This window comes from Apodemus sylvaticus, chromosome 19 (genome assembly GCF_947179515.1).
Source record: "Apodemus sylvaticus chromosome 19, mApoSyl1.1, whole genome shotgun sequence".
Lineage (NCBI taxonomy): Eukaryota > Metazoa > Chordata > Mammalia > Rodentia > Muridae > Apodemus > Apodemus sylvaticus.
In genome coordinates, this window is record NC_067490.1 from 7,572,275 (window position 1) to 7,594,844 (window position 22,570).

Consider the following 22,570-nt stretch of genomic DNA (forward strand, 5'->3'; position numbering starts at 1 on the left):
AATTTAAAAGCTGAATCAAATCAAAGTAACACTGTACTATGAACTAGGTCAACCCATGGATGACACAGAGCAGGGATATACTAAGTCAGGGAGAGCATTTGGCTTATATGAAGATGAAACTAAAGGCCTTTACCTTTGCTTATATGCTATTCATTTTACAATTCTCTTGTCATCAAGCCAGCCACACAAGAGCCCTAAGCAGCGTCCACACAGGAACCCGAAGTAGTGTCCACACAGGAGCCCTAAGCAGCGTCCACACAGGAACCCGAAGTAGTGTCCACACAGGAGCCCTAAGCAGCGTCCACACAGGAGCCCTAAGCAGCGTCCACACAGGAGCCCAAAGCAGTGTCCACACAGGAGCCCGAAGTAGTGTCCACACAGGAGCCCGAAGTAGTGTCCACACAGGAGCCCTAAGCAGTGTCCACACAGGAGCCTGAAGCAGTGTCTACACAGGAGCCCTAAGCAGTGTCCACACAGGAGCCCTAAGCAGTGTCCACACAGGAGCCCGAAGCAGTGTCCACACAGGAGCCCGAAGCAGTGTCTACACAGGAGCCCGAAGCAGTGTCCACACAGGAGCCCGAAGTAGTGTCCACACAGGAGCCCTAAGCAGTGTCCACACAGGAGCCCTAAGCAGTGTCCACACAGGAGCCCTAAGCAGCGTCCACACAGGAGCCCTAAGCAGCGTCCACACAGGAGCCCGAAGCAGTGTCCACACAGGAGCCCAAAGCAGTGTCCACACAGGAGCCCAAAGCAGTGTCCACACAGGAGCCCAAAGCAGTGTCCACACAGGAGCCCGAAGCAGTGTCCACACAGGAGCCCGAAGCAGTGTCCACACAGGAGCCCGAAGCAGTGTCCACACAGGAGCCTGAAGCAGTGTCTACACAGGAGCCCGAAGCAGTGTCTACACAGGAGCCCGAAGCAGTGTCCACACAGGAGCCCTAAGCAGTGTCCACACAGGAGCCCTAAGCAGCGTCCACACAGGAGCCCTAAGCAGCGTCCACACAGGAGCCCTAAGCAGCGTCCACACAGGAGCCCTAAGCAGCGTCCACACAGGAGCTCTAAGCAGTGTCCAGCAAACTTGGGCTCAGGTGAAAGAGAAGGCACACAGCATGATGGGATGAACGGTGGGGCTGCGTGAAGTGTTCTGGTGGGAGCCACTACTGAATACTACAGAAGTATTAGTAGATGGAGAAGGAGATCAAAGAACCTCTTCATGGAATAAGAACATTCAAGTGGACAAGAGCAAGCTGGGGGTTGGGGGCCGTCCGGAGAAGAAACGCAGGAGTTCTAAGGCTGCATGACTGTTTAACAGTCATCAACATGACTCTAACATTAGCTGTTGTTACGTGGTAGGAAAAGCCACCAGACACTAAGAATGAGACAAATGACGAGCAGAAGAAAAGCAGGTTCACACCATGTCCTGAAGCTGACGGCACACGCTTGCCCTGGACAGTGGCAGAAGTGCTATTCTCGATGCTGACTTGACTGGGGAAGGCAGCTTGGTCACTGAGACCAATCCAACTCTGACCAACATTCCTTGACTCCTAGAGCCTTTAGGTCTAACATTTGAGTACCAAAACAAAAAAAGCTAGCTGGTCTTACATAAGCCTCCACAGAGTCAACTGAGGGCTAATAACTACATGGCCTCTTCAGAAGGCTAAGGCCAGAACTTCAGTGTCTTTCAAATATTCCAGATAACGTAAAATATGTGGTCTGCCAAAAACACTATCAGAAATAACAAGAAAGAATGGCAGGACTTCACACTAGTAATATAGCTAACCAATTTATTTTAGAACACCTAAGAAAATGTGTAGTGACAAAGAAATGTAATAGACTATGAATGAATTAATCAACAAACTTAAATAAAAATTTGAAACCCTTGCATGAAAAAATCATCTTCATGTCAGAAATTACTTTAATACTGAGCTAAGTAGAAATGAAGGACCACTGCCACCATCAAGCAGCAGGTAAGCCCACTGCTAAATGAGTATAAAGAAAAGATGTTTGCACAGGGCTTAATGATGACCTGGGTGACTGGCCAGCTCAGAGAACTGAGACAGATGTAACTGTGAGGATTTAAAGGCACAATGGCAGAAACAACAATGGCCTGTTGAGCTTGACACCACTCTTGGGCACACTTGACCCTGATACATCTACTACATATATGTAACTGCTTCACATGTCACACAAGATTTTAGGTTCATGAGCAACACTGTCTTCTCAAGTTGTTTGTGTTCTTTACTATGCTCAAATCTTCTGAGGTCTGGGCATAAAAATATCAATGGACTACAGATTCTTTATGTTACATCTCTGACCCATAGAAGGCCAGCATCAGAGAGCGAGGTCCCAGCAGATTGTGAATGAAGAAAGGGAAGATAGGAGGGAAGGAAAGGACAGAGAGAGGGGGGGGGAGGGAGAGAAGGAGGGAAGGAGAGAGGGAGAGAAGATAAGGAATACTGCTGATAAGTAATTTACAAAACTCCCCTAGATCTGGGGTAAATTTTGTGAGCAGCATGAAGATGTTGTGAATTTAGGATGAAGATTACAGGACTGCTCATCCTGACACAGAGAGAATCAGTCATTCCAGGGGCAACATTGGAAGCAAGGGAGACCAGGCACTGAGAGAGAAATAGAGATGGGAAATGCCTCCACCACTCCCTCCCTCCCTCCCTTAGCCCCACCCACATGCTCGAACCTCCTTGGTCACATGATTCCTCTTTATCTTCATCTCCCTTCACCTTCACTGAGAGCAAGGTCAAAGCTCTCCAAGAAACATCTCAAAACCCTCTTTCATAGCATTAGCTAAATGCAGTTCTAACCAGAGAGCACAGTTCCCAGTTTTACAATCTAACATAAAACACCAGAGTTACAGATAACTTCAATTCAACATTTCTAAAATTTTACAATGTACGTGATATACCTGAGTTCTTGCTTCATTTAAAAGTTTTTTAAATAGTATGGTCTAAAACCTTTGTACCTTTAAGGTGACTGGATACAAGTTAAAAGGGGGAAATATCAACATATTGTTTTATAAAATAGAAAAGAAAAACAAAAAACAGATTGTTTATTTTCATGACTATACATTTTTTAAACACACAGACTATATAATGTTGAGCTTCTGTTTCTAAGCAGGTGAATTTCATCCATAGAGCAACATAAATAGGAACCTATGGTTAGCTGCTAGACAGTGGTGCCGATACACACCTTTACTCCCAGTACTTGGGAGGCAGAGGCAGGCAGATTTCTGAGCTCTGGGCCAGCCTGATCTACAGAGTATGCTCCAGGGGCAGCCAAGGCTACACAGATTTTTGTCTCAAAAATCAAACAAGCAAAACAATACAAAAAAAAAAACTGTAACTAGCTTGATAGACAAGCTGAGTCCATGACTCAGTCCACAGAGGGAGGTGCCAGTCACACTTCCCACTGGAGAGCGGGCACACAGCTTCGAGCTGTCATTCATCATGTGCCCACCACATAGGTGCTGGAGACAGCTCTGTGAATCCTGCTAGTGTCTCGTCATTGGCTCAAGGGAGCGATCCAACTACACAATGACTAAGTCAACCTTTCTCAGGGGGATGAACTTTTCCAATAACAGAAAAATTAATGGCAATGCCAGCGACTTTAAATTATGCACTTAGCTAACGTGTTGCCACTTAAATTGCACAGATAAATATTCTGCCCGAAGTTCGGGGTAAGCATGAGTGTAAATATGGCTGTAATGAATGGAGCCGTTTAGAGAATGGCTTGAAGGTATACACTTACTTTTCACATCTTTTTAAAAATCTTACAACACAACTTGCATATTATTGGAAGCTACCAGATAATCAACTGCATTATAGTTTCAACCAATATATGTTCTTTTTTTACATATTTCAAAAGTTCCAAAATAACAAATTATCTGACAACAAAATAACCTTAGGGTATTTCCCAGGATTCTAAGACTTGGAAAAAAAAATCTAAAAAGAGCTGTCATCCTGAGGCTTCCAGAGCTCTGCTGGACGGAACAGCAAGCAGCAGCCCGACATGGAGACTGAGCCTGCCAATCCACCAGTGGCCAAACGAAGACGAGGAAAGCTACAGACACGGTTCTCTTTTCAAATGGATTGAGTAACATCACAGCTCTGGGCAAAGAAACAAAGGCTTCAGAAGTGAAGCTGCTGCATTTCTACTCTAAACCAGAATCTGATTCATGCAATGCCTTCTCATTTAACACATGACCGTAAGTTCTTCCTCCAAGAGAAAGGCGTGATAGTGGCATTAGCCACTCACTCACTCTTCAGGAAGAGCCTGCTGCTCACCATGCTCCTTCTTTGGCTCAGTGGTTACAAGACAATTGCACTAAGAATGAGTCAATCCACCTTCTAAACTGGCCACACCAGTGTTTGCTGCTGCTGTTCATTAGCAGCAAAAGTGGAGAAAGACCCGGACACATAGGCAAGCCTAGAACCACTCACAGGGCAGTTCTTATTACTTTAGAAAGGCAACATCTTTCTGTGGCAACAGCATCTCTTCAAACGGGGAGCAAATTCAATTGTGAATGTGAAAAAGGATTTGGTAAAATAAAAATGGAGATTCAAGTATATTTTCTCTTCTATTAACAGAACGCCAACTGCATGTAACCAAAATGGTAGCAGTAAGAGGTTGGGATGTACCGTACTGTAGAGGCTGACTACAGCACACTTATATGAAAACTATCCTCTTCAAAACTCCCCGGACATCATCAATATCCTCTCAATCTTTATTAACATCTACACCCCATGGTTTGGTAGATTTTTCTCATTTTCAGCTGTTTGTTCATCTAGCACTGCTGGAGTTTGTTTTGTCAATGGCTCTGCATGTGAGCCTGATAGTTCTGTAACTTCAATTTTCTTAATTTCATAGAATCCTTATTTCTTGAAGTTTATAAAAACCTGCCATTTAATTTTACAATTGAGAGCTGATTTTACATCTTCCCAACCAGCAGCAAAGCACTGTGCCTGATGGGACAGACAAGGGTATCCCTCCTCGGGGATCAATGTTTGAATGAGAATTAATTTTACATGTGGACAGTTCATTAGTGAACACTTACACTACAATGACTGCGTCTCCTGTGAGACCTTGGGGTAGAGTGTGAGATAATGCACTCACATATGAGAGCCCCTGGCAGCATAGAAATGCTCCTGTCTTCGTGACCCGGAGCACTGTCCGAGGCTGGCAGCACCCTAGTGTGTTCCCCGTTCATTCTGCCGTCTACACAGCTGCCATCTCAGTGCTAACAGACTGAAGCAGACAAGCATCTTGCTCTAACAACAGAAATGGCTTCTATTGGCAGCACTCTGCCTGCAGAAGAGTTATGACCCCACAGTCTTCAAGTCTGGAATAAAGCCACATGACCACTGAGGACTCACATAAAGGGCAGAGCTTTACATTAAAATATAAACAACAACCACAAAACCAGCTCTAGACCACCAAGCACAGGGATGCTGACACAGCAGAGGCATGAGGCTCATGAGTTCAAGGCCAGTCTGCGTCACACACTAAGACTCTGTCTCCAAACATAAATAAGCCCCCCCCAAAACCTCCAAAGATTAAAACGCAAGTCACACTGCTTCAGACCCACTTCCGTAGGGAAAGGTGTATTTAAAAGCACATGACTGCAGTAAACTAGTCCTATGTACGTGTCTTCTCTAAGAGAAATTAGTAATGAGCACTTGCCTATTTAAAATAATTTCTCAGAACCGCCAAACCTACCAGTCTTGCTTGCAGGATGCGGATCGTGGCCCAGGACGGATCTTCAGTTAAACCTACTTTTCTTAATTTGCTTTCGTTGCAGCTGAGTAGACACAGGCTTCCCTGAGCTTTTCCTTAAGGCCCCAGGAGCTCTAAGCGAGGTGAGCTGCAGCAGTAGCTTCAGCAGCAGCAGCAGAGCTGGCCGGAAGAACCGTCACAGCTAGCAGCAGCATGTCGAGACTCGCTTTCTGAACCTTAGCAGAGGTTTCCATTGTCCCCTTTGCCACCATCTATGCGCTGGACACTCGCCCTGTGAAGCACCACCCCTGCTTGCAGCAACAGTCAAGTGCTGCAAACCTACCCACCAGGAACCTCGCCGCAGCCCAGGGTTCCGACATTTCCCTTATCCATTCAAGCCTCCACCTTCTGTGACTCTCCAGGGGAGGCTGTTTCCAAGTCTAGAGGAAACCAGAACCAGGTCCTGGCCTGCACCCTCTAGAGCTGTACTTGCCTTGCTCTCTTCTCTGTGCCCATTACACAAAACAGAAGCAGGTCTCATGCTGTCTTTCCCCCTGCTTCACCCTCGGCTTCCTGGATCCATTCCCTTGCCCTGTGATCATCAATACCAAACAAAGTCATGACCAGTTGTCTTGCAGGCTGTCTTCCTGTATTCACTGTCACAGAACAGCTTATCAAAAGTTATTGACTTTTTCCTTTTCCCACCACCTCACCTCTCAGAACATTTTAAATTTCAACTCTGTACAGAGCCATACTGGGGTGTCATGCCACTTGGTAGGAACTCAACCTTGATCAAGGTGAACTTCTAGAGCAGGGATTCCTGTACTAGTCAGGATCCTGCTCCACCTAGGGTGGACTGCTCAGAGTGAAGGTGAGGTTCATTATTCCTCCAGGTCTATGAATTCCTGAATTAAGCAGGTGACCTGCCCAGCTGCCCATGGAGCCAACACCCAAGGAACAGCCAGACCATGTTCCTGGAACTTACCCCGGAGTTTGGGGAAGGGCTCACCTGAACTCTTAAATTGTCAGACCTCCATTAAACTTTGGCCTTGATCAGCAATTGGGTTGTCCTGGCCTCCGTTCTTTTCGCTGCCCCCCCCAACCCCCATCTATCCCCAGCTTCCCTTCCAGGGACCTAGTTTGCAGTAGCTGCTGGCAGCTACACAACACCCTTTTAAATTAAAAACAATGAGGGCTAGAGAGGGTGCACAAATCAGGGCTTCAGTCTCCAGAACAGCATGTGTGGTGGCTTGGACAGGAATGGCCCATTAGTTCATAGATTTGAGTGCCTGGTCAATAAGAGAGTGGCATTATACTAGACAGGGACTGGGGGTGTGGCCTTGTTGGAATGGGCGTGGCCTTGGAGGAAGTCTGTCAACTGAGGGTGGGCTCAAGCCAGGCCCAGTCTCCTCTCTTCCTGCTGCCTGTGGATCCAGATGGAGAACGCTCAGCTCCTCTCTAACACTGTGTCTGCCTACATACCATCTCGCTTCCCACCATGATGATAATGGACTAACGCTCTGAACTGTAAGCCAGCCTAAATTAAATGCTTTCTATTATAAGAGTTGGCGTGGACATGGTGTCTCTTCACAGCAACTGAACACTGACTAAGACAGCATGCATATGCAAGAACATATGCACATACAAGCACACACACATATATATTAATACTGATATAACGAGTATAACAAGACAGTTCTACTGCTATGTCCCCCTTTTTCTTAGCTCATCACTGTTCCTTAAGCTATCAGTACTGAAGTTTGGTATGTATCCATTACATAATTCCATACAAACACTTTTATACATATGTAAGCTTACTAACAAAAGACATATCATAATTAATATATGTCTTCTGTAGAGCCATGTTCATGTAAACTTTTCCAGGAATTTATAGGGATACAAGTATTATTCAATTTTGAGGCTGGGTCGGTTACTTATAGTCCAAGCTAGCCTCAAACTCTTGCTTCTGCCTCCTACAAGCTGGAACCACATGCAAGTGGCTGTATGCCATACAATTTTTTCCTGACTTTCTTACCAGTGGGCATATTTCAGTAGATCTGTATTCTTGGTGCTGTAAACACTACTGCAGAAAGCATCCTCAGAATGTTTAACACTATGACGTTACTTCTCTGACCCACTGAGCCTGGAGTCCACAGCCAGTGCCCCGTTGCCCTGGTTAGCAATGCACAGCTAGCAGCACCTGTGACTCCCTCCTCTCCTTCCTGACTTCTCGGCAAAGCCAGACATCAGCAACTAGTGCCTCACTGGAAGTACATTCTCCACGGGCTAGCTGCTCTACCTCATTTCCTTTGACAAGGTCTCTTGAGACTCAGCCCTGGTGGGCACCGCCTCATCAGGCCTAGCTCCTCTCCCCTTCTTTTGCACTCTCCTACACTCCAACTGACCCCATGGCTTCTGACATCTGGAAGCGAGTCTTTAGTTTTCACTCCAGGCATTCTTTCTTCACTCTGAATTATGCATTAACCATGCTCCTTAGGACTCTCACAAGCAGCAGTATGTGTCTCCAGGCCACTCATTTCTAATGCCACTGCCACTCTCTTTACACAGCTCTCCTGCACACCAGAAGCACCTTTCACCTGCTCTCCCAACCTCCTCGGCCACCGCCTCAATCTACTTTCCACGGAGGTGACAAGGTTCCATCACCAATGCCTGCACTGCAATCATCACCATCAGGGTGTGACCTCACTCCAGGCCTCACAGGCTTCTCACGCTGCTCCGCTTCTGTCTAAGACTTGCCGTTCTCTGGCCACACAACTCCTCTGTCAGAACAGGCCGAGTCCATTCTCCTCAAGGCTTTTCCATCCGGACCTGCTTTCCTCTTCTGATTAACTCCTGATGTCACTTAGGTCTCCATGAAAATATCTCTTCATGAAATCCTCCCTGACTTCCCAGTTTAAACAGTATTCCTGCTATACCCTACACCCAATTGTAACTTTTCTCTTCCCATTTACCACAGCTTACAAATATTCCTTCGCTCACAATAACTGTCCACTAACATCCCTCCTAAGCTGTACTACAGTCCACGAGGACTAGAGCTACTCCCTGTGGCTCTAGCATCTTGCCCAGGGCCTAACACAGAGGTGAATAAGGAACAGTATACTTTGACTCTATTTGGGAAATTCCAACATTTCCTGAGGAAGTAGCAACAACGGCTAAGCGAACAGACAGAAATTCAGGAATCGAGCTGAAAGATGAATGTTTCAGAAAGGGGTAACAAACCACGTGTTTGATACTAGTTGGGAGATTTTGATTCCAAAATCCACTATAATTCTGGCACCAAGAATGAATTGAGGAATTCACTACATAAAAGCAAAGCAGGCGGAACTGCAAAGAGAACACTACCATCCCCTATCAGTTCTACAACTAGCTGAAATGGGCTCGGGCAGCCGGCACCAATGCATTTCTGTGTCCTGGGTCCTAAACCATGAGGCTTTCTTTGATTTGACTTACTTCTTCTCTGTATTCAGTTGGCCATCACTTGACACTGAGTTTTGCTTGGAAACAGTTTCCATGGCTCCTCTATTTCCCCCACTTTAACCAAAGACACTAACAACACTAACGGAACTAGTGCAGCCTTCTCCTAAGTGCGTTTCTTGGCCTTGGCAGGCTTGGCCACTGAGCTGTGAGGAACTGTGCAGGGCACTCCAGGATGTTTGCCAATCTCTCTCATCACCACATTCTAGCAATAACCTTCCCCTTCACAAGGATCCCCAGACATGGTCAAATGCCCACAGGGAGGCAAAGGTGCCCTAGCTGAGAGACTGCTGTTATTCTAGGAGGGGTCTTCATGGGAAAAACTCAACACCATTCCAGGCCGACTCAGATTTCTTCTCTATCAATGACAATGTGTGTTCGTGTTATATTAGTCAGCATTTTTCTTTTCTATGACAGTGTGCCCATGTTATAGTTACATATACACCTAAGTCTATACTGGTGTTATAAACATGATCGGTGAGCAGGTGTATACATGGAGACTTAAGTGACATAAGGGGTTAGGTCAAAAGAGGAAAGCATTAGTCAGCGTTTTCGTTCTCTGTGATACATGTCCATGTTATATTAGTCAGGATTTTCTTCTCTGTGACATGTCCATGTTATATTAGTCAGCATTTCCACTGTAACCAGACAATTAAGATAGTTGACATAAGGAAGTCAAGTTTTCTTTGACTCGTGGTTTTAGTCACTTCAGTCCATGGCTGACTGAATCCAATGTTTCTAGGCCTATGGTGGGGACTCCACGCCATAGTAGAACTGCTAGGAATAAACTGGTGCAAGCAGGGCAACGCTATTAACTGCATGGTGGCCAGAAGTCGACAAAAGCAGAGCTACAACAAGACAGACCCTTCCAGGGCTGCCCCAGGCACCTGCTTCCTCCAACTGGCCCAGTTCTTTCCCTTTCCAGACCTCCCAATAAATGCATCCCAGGATGAGCTATGACATAATCACCTTCTGGGAGCCCCAACTCTAACACTGCGGCACTGGAGACAGAACCTTCAAAACCTTGAGCTAGCCACCACATCCTAACCATACCACCAATCAAACTGTTACAGTGCCTTAATTGTATAAATAACCTGTGCAAAAAACCTGAATTGGTCACAGGACCTCCGCTCTGTAGCCCAAACTGGCCTGGAACTGAATCCATAGCCCAGGAACCAGCTCCGGCTTCGGGCACTTGAGTGCTGGGGCTACGGGCACCGGTCACCATGCCCAACAGGAGACTACGACTTGCTTATAATAAAATTTTGATAAAATTAAAAATAATAACCACTCTAGAGAAGAATGTGAAAAAAAGAGATGGCACCACCCCAAGCTAGGAAGCCATTATTACATACCTGTGGGCGGGGTCTTTAATAAGAGCATAACCTTTGACAGGGCTTGCTTACAGAGTAGATAATGTGGAAGGCTTTCTGCTCTATCACAGAAACATCCGAAAGATCCTTCCCACAGACAACTGCTGACAGTAATAGTATACTCTGATGCTGTTACATGAGATAGATCAGGTTTCTATGTGCTATCAGGACAGTCACATTCACAGTGACATGGTGAAATAGCACACACAATGCTATTTTCTTTTTAAAAATTATTTTCAAGGTTAGCTTACACACTAGCGGGTTTCATAATGGAATCTCCATACATTCACCGCCATGTGCATTACACTCTGCTATTACTCCCTCCCCTTCTCTCTGTCCACTCTGTCCCCTCGTGCTGGTCCCCTTCTTCCCTACAAATGTGCTTTCATGTTATATGTACTCCAGAGCCATCTCCTCCTCCTCTTCCTGCTCCTCCTCCTCCTCTCCCTGAAGCTGCTTTCGTCCATTCATGGCCCCTCTCTACTTCAATGTTCTACACACACACACATAGGTCTAGATGTGAGAGAGGAAGGACGGTATTCATCTGCTGGTTGGACTGGCCTCTAGGCTGGGTCCATTCTTAGCTGTTCATTCGAATCCACCAACAAACAGGAACTCCACGTGCCTCTGTGGCGTGTGCACTGAATCTTTTGGGTGCCTATCTGGAAGGACTGGAGCTGGAGCATAGGCTAGTTTTCGCTTTCTAAAGAAACCTCCCTGACTGCCGTGCTTGTGCCAGCTTACACCCCCACTAGCAGTATATGAGGACTGCCCTTCAGCCCCAACTGTCAGGTCGTGATGCAGCGACTCTGACTGGGGTGAGATGGGATCCCAAAGCAGTCTTAACTTGCATTTCTCTGATGGCTGAGGATGTTTGGACAGTTTTCCAAAAATGTTTGGCCACTAAATAGCATTTTTACAAATTACACATTTATGTATAACTATACTTAGAAAAAGGATAATTATACTAAATATCCTAGTGAACGTGTCAAAGGATAAGTAAAATTTCTATTGTCATATTTTAAAGTGATTACAGATTTTACAAATCTCCTGGAATAGTCAAGTTTATGAATCCATACCTTAAATTTGTTTGGTTTCTTTAAACTAATCTTATACATCATCTACCACCTTCATTTCGGCCAAAAATCATGAGTTGGAATATTGCTCTCACCCTAAAGAATCAATGGTAAAAAGGAAGCTTACAGAAAAATATTTTTGTTTTACAGCTTATGGCTTGATACAGCCATGAATTGCACTGAAAATGTGTCCCTTGAAATCAAACAATGTGTTTACATGTAGAACGTGCCCCAAAGTTCTCTACAAAGAAAAGTATTTAATCAATCTATTTGTTGACAGCTGGTTAGAGCTAATCTAAAGTAGAAATCAGTGTCACTGTGGTCCTTTGTTTTAGGTACAGGAGCTGAATATGCAAATTAGCCCAAATGGAGCCTCATTATCTGTTTTACACTTCAAGTGTGATTTTAAGCGCCATAGGTATATATACACACACACATACACCAGAAAGCACATCCATCTCAACAAACCATGCGCATCATCTGTTCAGAACCGGGAGCCGCATGCATGCTTCTACAACACTAAGTGCCAGGCAGATGGTAGGCGCTGATCAGCAGACACAAAATAAACCCCACGTCCTACTCCTCAAACAGGCCCTCATTGCTTTCCTTTAGAAAAATATCAAGCGGCTTTTCCCTACTGTTGATTTGCAACTCCACAGTTACAATGGGCAACACAAAGGAGACTTCAAAGGAGGAAAAGAACTCCTTGGCACAGATCTGCTTTCCTAGGCTCAGACAGGAGATAACACTAACTTTGAAACTCATAGCAATCTGTAGTTTTTATCAGTATCTAATGTGTAAATGAGCTCTTTCTGTAACTGGAGGTTTAGCTTTCAAAATACATAATTACTGATCATTTTAGTCTGCATCACATTTCTTTTGCAGGGTGAAATGAACTAAAACAGCTGTTATGTCCTAATAGCTTTATAATGTGCAGAGAATTTCTATGACTATCCAAAATTAAACCTATAGCTTCCCATCAGGCAGAATGTAGTCATGTGTACATGTGACCCACATTATTTGGAAGAACAATTATTAACTTATGAAATTATAATTTGAAGCATAATGAAGAAAGACCCTGCTGTTCGTGAATGAGGTCGGAGACATGGAGTCCATACCGACCGGTCCCCACTGTCCCCCGCAGCACTGGACTGACAGCCCGAGTGTCCCACTGCTACCGTTCCTTGCAGGGACCGAGCCCTCTTTTTTCATACCGGGAGATGAATTTTCGGAAGGTGAACCAAGTCTGGCACTCTGCCCAGAATGTTTGGCAGCTGACAAGCAATCTGGTTTTACTGCTAGTCCACTCTCCTGAGCTGACCTTGCATCCAGAAGAGCACCCTGAGCTGGGGAACGTGTGCCACTTATAATCATCACCAACAAAGCATGATCATTTTAGTAAGCATAAGTCTGGTATGCATCCTTCTCTTTAAACACATTCCTATACGGTGAAATATTTAAAAACCTTATTCCCTATCTCCTTTTAATAATGGGGGGAGGGGCAGTAATGTTAAGAGTGTTTTCCAGAAAGATCTATTATTCAAGCAACTGCATTCAAAGATGTTAAGAGGGTTAAGAAGAATTAGACATGTGACGAGTACTACATACAGAAGTGTAAAGGCAGGCCCAGGAACTGCAAAATAACTAGACAAGTGCACAGGGTATGTTATATAATTGATGGGTACACTGGGCCACTCGAACTATAAACATTAAAGGTCAGAGCAATCACTGCCAGGCACTGTGGGTGACATCTGAGGGTACACAGGCCTAGCTCTGCAGAGAGGATTACTATCAACCAACACCCCACCCCCACCCCCGGAATACTGTCCTCAAAGCAAGCAGGATAGGAGGCGACTGTCACGAGCCACAGAGGTGCGCCCACGCTGGCCTCTTCCGCTGTCCTTTCAGCTTCTTGCCCTCTCACACTTACAGCAGTGGAGGTCCTGACTGACTGATGCCACTTTCTTACCCAGCCACACGCTGCGCTCACAGGCTTGGGGACTCAGCCCCAGACTTTCCACTAGTCAGCGTGCTCCTCCTCCAAGTGCCTCCATCTCTGCCGTCTCTGTTTCCCTGTCAGAGGTCCCTGGTAATCATTCAGGAGCCCAGTGCTTTGCCATCACAATCTCTCTGTGTCCACTCAAAAGACACATTGTCCCATGCCTAATAGTTTGGCATCTGCTTGCTGGTTCTAGATTTCCTGAGTGCTATTAATACATTCTGGGCAAGCAGATTACAAAAGGTCTCATATATGAACATTCCTGTTCATGTTCCCACACAGAGCACATACCACAGTGACATGCTTACAAAAGGTAATAATATTTTCTCTAAAAAATAACATACAGGTCAAATCTTGGCTCCAAAAGATAAGACTTTCTTCAGTTCCCAGTTTTGTTTTGTTTTTTTACTATTTTCTGACAACACAGTTTATAGTTCTTTAGAGGGAATACTTTAGTTTTATATGGAAAGAAGAGTTTTAAAATGTAACTTTAAATAAAACTAAGTATATGTATCTACAGTGATACATGGTAAGATGGAGAGATGCTATTCACACATGTCCTCTGAGCTTCAGATAAAGATGGGAATCTGGTGGGCACTGGGATCATACTTGAGAGGAAACCAAATGCCGAGGCTGGGTGCAGCAAAGCGACTGCCTGCCAGTGCCCTCCACACAGACAACACTCTTCCCTTGTGTGGTCACTTGGTCTTTTAGACTCAGTTTAAATCCTCCCCATGGGAGATCCCCTAACACTGTGGTCATGTACCTTTCATATTTTATTTTGTCAATTTTTAACTGTTTATAGTTATTAACTTATTGGGGGGCACTAAATGTGTGTCTGATGCCTGTGCAGGGGAGGTCAGAAGATCACTTCTCTCCTTCTCCCATGTGGGACTCTGGGATCGAACTCAGGTTCTCAGGCTTGGCAGCCAGTACCTTGTCCTTCTACACCATCTCTTCACCACACTTCATCAGTTTTTAGTCAACTATTCTCCTTATTACATTACGAGTCTCTTGAGAGGAACAACTGCATCTTGACATCTGATGGAGGATGTCAGATAAATGTCTAAACAGATAAACCCTTTAGCGATAAAGCAAATACATACCGAAAAGAGGTAAGTCATGAGAAAGGAGGTTTGATGACTGATGGGGGGGGGGGGGGAGGCCATCTGCACCTCTGCTGGGACCTAAGTGCTTGGGAAGCAACTGCTAACAGAACAAAATATAGCTCCTGCCCTTGCATGAGACTCAGCAACTGGTATTTGTGGTAATTACGGGTTATTAGTGCTGTTAGCATCATCTTCACGCAACGAGCTTATTAAGACGCACTCTAAAATTACAAAACAAATTGCAAAGGAAAGGACAAGCCCGATCTATTCTCTCATGTTCTGATCCGCCATTGCACACAAAAGGAGCTCAAAATGCTATTATCCTTTAAACCAACAAAATAAAACAAAAAGGCCTGGATTCAATTGAATAACTTCATGCATAAATGGCCATTTCTCAAAGGTCTTATTGAAAATAAACCACAGTGCTTTGGGGGGTTTTTTGTTTGGTTTTGCTGTGGGCTTTTTTTTTTTTAACCCTAATAAGAGGATTCTAAGTGAAAATAATAAATAATTTCTCAACTTTTAAAAAAGCAACTCAAGATCTTGAGAAAAAGAGATTTCATAATATACACTGTTTGTTTCTAAATACAGATGGAGCAAAACAAACAGGAAGTAGGAACACAGAGCCCACACTATGCTAACAACGCCTAAGATGATCTTAAGAGGAAGCAAGGGGCAGAAGACCTGAAAGCTCTATTGACAAACTGCCACAGCACCTGGAACAAGGGTGGCCAGGCAGGGCTTTGGAGCACTTTTCAAAAGGAAACTACCCCCAGTGCTCATCGCCATTAACACACACGAGCTTGTACCCTGGGTGGCTGCGACCAGCTAGAGCAGAATAGCCTTTGGTAACAGTAACAGTGAGCCTCCTGCAGTAATCCTGGAAACGGCTCTTCCCACGAGGCTAGGGAAGAAAGACCTCGCTCAGTGGTGGAATGCTCCCCAAGAGGGCAGCAAGGGCTTCTTCTAGATCCTGTGTCCTGCAGCTCCAGAACAGAGCTGTTCCTTTGTCTTGCCAGGTTTCATCTGGTCATTCATTTTATTCTAAAGATGGAGTACAAAGGCTTGTGCACACTGAGGTGTTCCCACAATGCTGCACATGCAGCCGAGAGCTGCTTCATCTCCCGCCCAGTAATGGCAGTGTAAGACATGGAGTCAGACCCTTTGCCTAAGAGCTCAGCTTCCCAGTGCTCAAGTTCTGCATCTATCCAACAATGCAGCCATTTTCCCTCCCATGAGGCTGCTGCTCCCTTCCCAGTCCCCCACCCTCTGACTTCCTCCCTGTATTCTCAGTCCTCTTTGCTTCTGGTTTTCTGACTCCTAAATAATAAATATTCAGTGACTCTATCTGTTACTCTTTTATTTATTTCAAAGTTCCAGAAGGCTTAAAAACCTGATTTGTAAGATGCCAGAAAAACTGTACAACAGAAGCCCGCGTGCCCTCTACTCTGCAGCCCATGACTCCTGAGCCGGCAGGCACACAGTGGGGCATCTACAGACTGGGTATAGTTAATCTTCCCATTAGTAAAATACTTAAACAGTACAAATAGTTTCACATGCTATTTCAAAAACCACAGACTTCAGAACAATTTATATTTAAATACGGCTTTATTTTAAAAAATCATTTTAAATTCTCTTCTGCTCTAAGTAAAATTGTTATAATTTAGTGACACCATGTGGCTATGTTTTGCTTTACATTTTAAAAAAAATGTTTCTCTCCACGTAGGCGTTCAATGGTAGTTCAATTATGACATCAAAGTTATAGGTAGAGGAACAATTCAAACTGTGTTTGCTAAAATGGCTACTTCTTCAAAGTGGGACCCTTCCCACACTTCCATGTCTAAAGAGGGCATTTCGCAAAGGGTTGAGCTTTCTGGTCCCATGAGGAGAATAAAGACTCAGTGTAACTGACTAGGAATCTAAAGCCTCAGGGTGAACTGCTCAATTATGCCAGTGTTTGCCTTTCAAAGCAAATAAATGTTCTGTCTGCCCAGTTAGTGGGTGAGATGGGGCAGAGGGAGTGGAGGCTGAACAGACACACGCATGCCCGCACTGCCAGCACGGCGGGGAGAGAATGCCCCATACATAGAAACACTTCTCTCCTCGTTTGCTGTACCTCTCCCCCAGGTCTACAGCCCTGGGAAGGTACTATAATCTAATGAGAACGGGTGGGGGATGTCACAGCTAATGACAGCAGGGAAGAGGGGAGCAGAAATGGATGCAGGCAATAAAAGAGATCCAAGCACCGTATGGCAACAGACGCTACAGTTTTAGTGCACATCTAATGAGGCTTCCTACAGAAGACTAGCTACTATGAATAGCATTCACCATATACCAAAGAGAGCCAACATGTCCAAGGCAAAGACCAGACAATATCATTTCCTGTCTCTCGGCTTACACTACCACCCTGGCAACCTTACTTAAAAACACATGCCTGCTCCCAGTGACCCTTGCTGACAGAGTTCTGTATATGCCTTTCCCAACTGACGAATGCAGCCATCAGTGGTACAGACTCAGTATCAAGTACGGTGTATAGCACAAAGTAGTCGTTTATTTGCGGAATGAGTAAGTGGTGGATGAACGAACGAAGACAATTTTCTCTCCTGAACTAGTGAGGCATGCCTGAATCCCTGTTTTGAGTAAGAACAGAACCCCTCTAGTGAGGTATTTATCATCACTGAAGGCCTCTAATGGAGCCCCTGAGACTGGAAGACAGCCTGGCAGATGTTCTACAACACCCCTTCCTTTACTGTGACATGCTTGGCACGTTATAATTTCTTGCTCTAGGAAAATAGGGATAAGGAGGGACAGGAAGCAGCGGTTACTTAACAGTTAACAGGAACAGAAGGAGAGCACAGCGAAGTGTCAAGTGCTAGGATGTGCACAGGGAAGAACAAGGTCAGGCACATCGGGTGCTACAATCACTATTATATGACACTCCTAAGGCAACTGTCCCAACCCAGCCCACCCATACACTGTCTGCCTGAACTCAACATTTGATTACAAAGAGTTTCTAAAGTATTAGAAAAATATGTAGCATTCTAGCCTTGGGAATCTTTAGCATTAGAACACCTTCCTAAACGGGATATAAAACTAGAAAGTATTTCAAAACACTGACAGAGCTGACTATGGTTTTTAAAATTTTTTAATTTTATTTTCAAACAAAGTATCAATATAACACTAAAACGCAGTATCAACTCACATATCACACAACAGAAAAAAGCATATCATATACGCACACGTGTGCACACACATGCACTCTCTCTCTCTCTCTCTCTCTCTCTCTCTCTCTCTCTCTCTCTCTCTCTCACACACACACACACACACATGCACGCATGCACACACGCACGCACAGAGGGGGCAGGTCTGTACCAATGCAAAGTTCTTACAAGCGACAGTGTGGTTTGGTCTGAGGATGAAGATGCACACAGATAAACTGCAAGTCACTTTTCTTCATCTCCAGCTGAGGGTTAAGGTGGAGGGAGACAGTGTTAGTCAAGCTTTGGAGCACATAGAATAACCGCCACACACACACACACACACACCCACACACACAAACACTCCTGGCAAGGGTTCAGGAAGGGTCAGTCTAAGCCGATGAACAACTTACGAAGCAATGCAGGAGACATTTTAAAATGTTAAAATGCTCATCGGTTTAAAGCTTCCTAATGGGTGCTGACCCGGAGCCCCCTCCCTCCCTCCTCACTCCCACCATCTCCCAGTCCACCTCTGCTCACTCAGATCTCTGGTCTGGAGCTGATGTACTGTGGTGCTCTGACTAAGAATGGTCTCCACGGGCACATCTGAATGTTTGGTCCTCAATTGATAGAACTTCTTGGTAAAGGTTAGGGAGTGTGGCCTTGTAGGAGGAAGCCTGACACTGAGACTGGGTTTTGGGCTTTCCCATCATAACTGCATTTGTGTATACATGCATGCATGTGTGCGTGTGCCTTATGCTTGTGGAAAAAGGGGTGAACTCTCAGCTACTGCTCCTCACGTGCCATGCCTGGCTGGTGTTCTCATTGTAATGGTCACAGACGTGCCCTCGGAAGCCTTCTTCTGTAAGCGGCTTTTGGCCGTATGTTTTGCTAGAGCAACTGAAGAGCAACTACGACATGTACTAGATCAAAAGCAGGCAGCACAGCACAAAAATGACCCGTCAAAGTCAGGTCTATATAGGGGGAGGGGAGGAGAAAGGAGGGGAGGGGAGGGAAGCCTGTTTCTAAAGCCTGGAGACCCTGAGTGAAGGCAGGTCTCACTCCCTCTGGCTGGAGTTTTAAGGGGAGACAGCACAGCTGGATTCATGATAATCTGCTCAGGAGTCATGTTCCTATAGCCTCCAATCACACAAATGCACTGTGCTGCCGCCCATGCCAAACCCTTAGACTCACATGTTGCTTGCTTTTCAATCTGCTGCAACCATTATAACCTGAGTCAGTGAAGACTTCATCTCCTCCCCTTCCTCCTCCTCTCCTTCCTCCTCCACAGCAGGTCCCTCTCATTCCCCAAGCAGCCCTGAGACACGGAATCGTCACTCAACACAGAATCGTCACTCAATTTCTTGTCCCTCTTACTTTAATCCATTCAAAACCCCTGTGGGTAAAAGAGCAACTGCCAGACCGAGACACTTCAGTCCCTCTTTGGGGAAATGAAATTGATTTTCTTCATTTTCACAGAAGAATCCCTGGGTAACAATATTATGCCCAGTCAACACCCATAATAAAAATGTACGCAATATTTTTTACTATCCTAGTGGCTAAAGGGTTCTGTGAAATTCTCATTCTAAGTTAACGGGGAGTTCAGAGGTGAGTCCTGACCAGGAGACATACTCACCCACTCATTCCATGTCAGTCACAGTTAAAAGTCAGGGTGGATGGCATGTGGCGTGGGGGGTTGTGGGGTGGCTGAGGAACAGGAGTCAGCTCCACATTCTCCCTGCTTCGGTCGCACCCACCTTTTCTCTTCTCCCCACACCTCACTAAGGAGCCCATTTTCTGCCTTTAGCCTTGTCTCTTGCCTTTACCGAAGGGCACTTCTCCAGTGGGAAAATAACTCTGAGGGATTTGGGGGAACCTGAACCACCTTTTCCAGCTCCCAGTTCCACACCTGTCTTGCAGCACTAGAGGATGCTTAGATTACGGTCTGACCTAAAGAAGAATATAAGCTATTGGCAGAGTAACCTTTCAGTGTCCTCTACAACAGCCTTACCTAGTGGCTGCCAAACAACAGGGCCAAGTTGGTTCTGAGCTGGGCAAGGGTATGGCACAAAGCCTGCCAACCGAGCCAGCCCTGCTCCTTCATCCATCTGACCCCACTTACAACACCCATGCTGCCCAGTCGCACCAGCCGCCCTCCCTCCAATGCCAGCCCGGGCATGGGCATCCAGGGCTCTCCTGCTGGCTCAGGGCACCACCAGGAAGCCTTCAGAGCCATCTTCACTGGAGGTTAAGGAAGCCACCCTCTCCAAGAAGAACTGCTTTCTGTTTGGAGACAACACTGATTGCAAAGGCATCTCTACCTCCCAAGCATTCACTGCCTGTCTCACCACAGGCTTCACATGTCCATGAGAAGGCGTGGCACAAAGCATGCTGGGCAGTTTCACGGTGCAGTCCACAAGCTAAGGTACCTAACGCCCCTACAGGGCTTTGTTTGGGGTTTTGGGTTCTAGTTTTTTATTGTCACTTTGGGTTTTTGTTTTGTTTTGTTTTTCAAGCAGTCTCCTTCTCAAACTCCAAATGTCCCCAAATAAAGACAAACTGAGTAACGGGAGCACTCACCTGCAGACACGGGCTGGGAAATACAACTTCTGCCAAGACCGACACAGGTAATGTGAGTGATCTATCACTCTGATCCAATCAAGTTCATCCATGGACACTTCAATAAAGTAGGAATAAGACCTGGGAGGTAACGAGAAAACATACAGCAGAGTCACAGCAACCGGAAGTGAAACATGAAAAGAAGCTGACAGGCACGCCTCACTAATTGTTCTGTTTCACAGCCTCGTTTATCAGATTCAGGTAATCCTGAAAGCTCTATAACAGAAAATCCTCTACTGAGGATTTTACCCAACGCACTGAAATTTCCACTCAGCTTGTCTGGTCTACCTCATAAAATGATGAACTGCTTAAGAACAAAACAAAAAAATGCAAAACTGCTTTTCTTTATATGGTCAGATGATGGCCATACCGTATCAGCAGCTTGCTAAAGCAGGGAAGAGGAAGGAGAGAAGAGAAAACAGGAGGAGAGCTGTGGAATGAGAACAGAGAAGCAGGCCAGTGAGCACTCTCCCTGCTCAGTGGGGAAAGCTAAGTGGAATGGTGGACTGGTTCTCCATAGAAGCCAGCTTCCCCCAGCTACTTCAGTCTCCTAGCAGAGCACTCTTGAAGGCAGGCTGCAGGAAAATAAACGGCATGGCTGAAAAGATAAGGCTTGTTTCCTTTGGATGCAACTTAAGACTTGCCAGCTAATAACCGGCGGTAATGAAAACAGCCCATCATCCCCCAAGTCAGCGGCCCAGGACCATTACATGCTGGTCCCATACCAAACACATCTGTATTTCCTTGTCATGAGCCAAATTTAAATCTGAGATGCGGTTATTACTTGTACTGTAATATCAACAGGAACAATCTTGGAAGATTTAGGTGATCATAAATGTCAGCCTGCAGCCCACAGTTGTGACCAGGAAAGGTCAGCTTATTTTGTGTCGTCCCCTCATTTTCTGCTGTCCCCTCAACTCCCATTCATTTTATTGCTCAGTCTCAAACTGGTTATAACCTTTTATTGAACCTCTCTGGGTTATCAGTAATGTGGGATATAATTTTACCACACATCAGAATCTTTTTGGCTTAAGATTTTGAATTTTTCACCTTTGCTTCAAATGTTAGCAATGTGTGTGAGAAAAGAACATGGCGACGGTAAGCCTCCTGTGAATGTAACAGAGATGCTAAAACAAACTGGCCTGTAAGTATTGACCATCGTGGGAACGAAAAGCAATGCTTTCAGGTTCAAGCACACTAACCTCTTCCTTTATCATTTTTATACCAACTTCATAATTAGATGAATGAAATATGTAAAGCCTTTGGGATGCCTACCATATACAAGCAATGAAAGTACAATACAAATACTATTATTACATTGTTATTAAGTAATAACCAGGGACTCTTGGAAATGAAACATGGATTAAATCCAACCTTTGTCAATTATGCTTCAAATATCCACCAAGATACAGGTCAGAAAATATATTTTTTAAAGATTTCTTCTACTGTATGTATGAGCAAGTATGTGTCTGCATGTGTACACATGCATATCTGCCTGAAGAAGCCAGAATTGGGCATCCAAACCCCTGGAGCTAGAGTTACAGGTGGCTGTGAGCTACCTAACATGCATGTTGGAAATCAAACTCCAGCCCTCTGCAGGGGCAGTAGGTGATCTAACCACTGAGCCACCTCTCTAACCCTGTGAAATATATTCTTAATAAAGACAGAACAGAGAGCAATCCCCTAGGGATCTCAAACACACTGTACATACAAATGCTGACTTTCACCTTTAAAGGACTCCTTCAAGCATGGCTCAAATGGCAAAAAAACCAAGATGGTCACCAGTGTGCCAACAAGACATGCTCCGTTCCTTCCATGTGCTTGAGCCGGAACACTAGTACAACTGAACCGAGAGGCCCTGACCCAAAAGGGCACAGCAGGTTGGGTGGATCTGAGGCTAAAGGTGAGCAACACTAGAGACCACTTATTCTGCTGTCACTGTCCCTGTGCTCCTGTCACCGCACTGTGAAACGGG

The 22,570-nt window shown here is 45.3% G+C and overlaps 1 protein-coding gene across 2 annotated transcripts in view; it reads right to left on the reverse strand.

The window, feature by feature from the left end:
- Btbd9 (BTB domain containing 9) overlaps positions 1–22,570 on the reverse strand; it is a 351,364-nt gene that overhangs the window by 275,416 nt on the left and 53,378 nt on the right. For both annotated transcript variants that reach the window (XM_052164613.1, XM_052164614.1), the window contains one exon: positions 20,557–20,676. In XM_052164613.1, the coding sequence (XP_052020573.1) occupies positions 20,557–20,676 (120 nt within the window). The remainder of the gene's footprint in view (positions 1–20,556; positions 20,677–22,570) is intronic.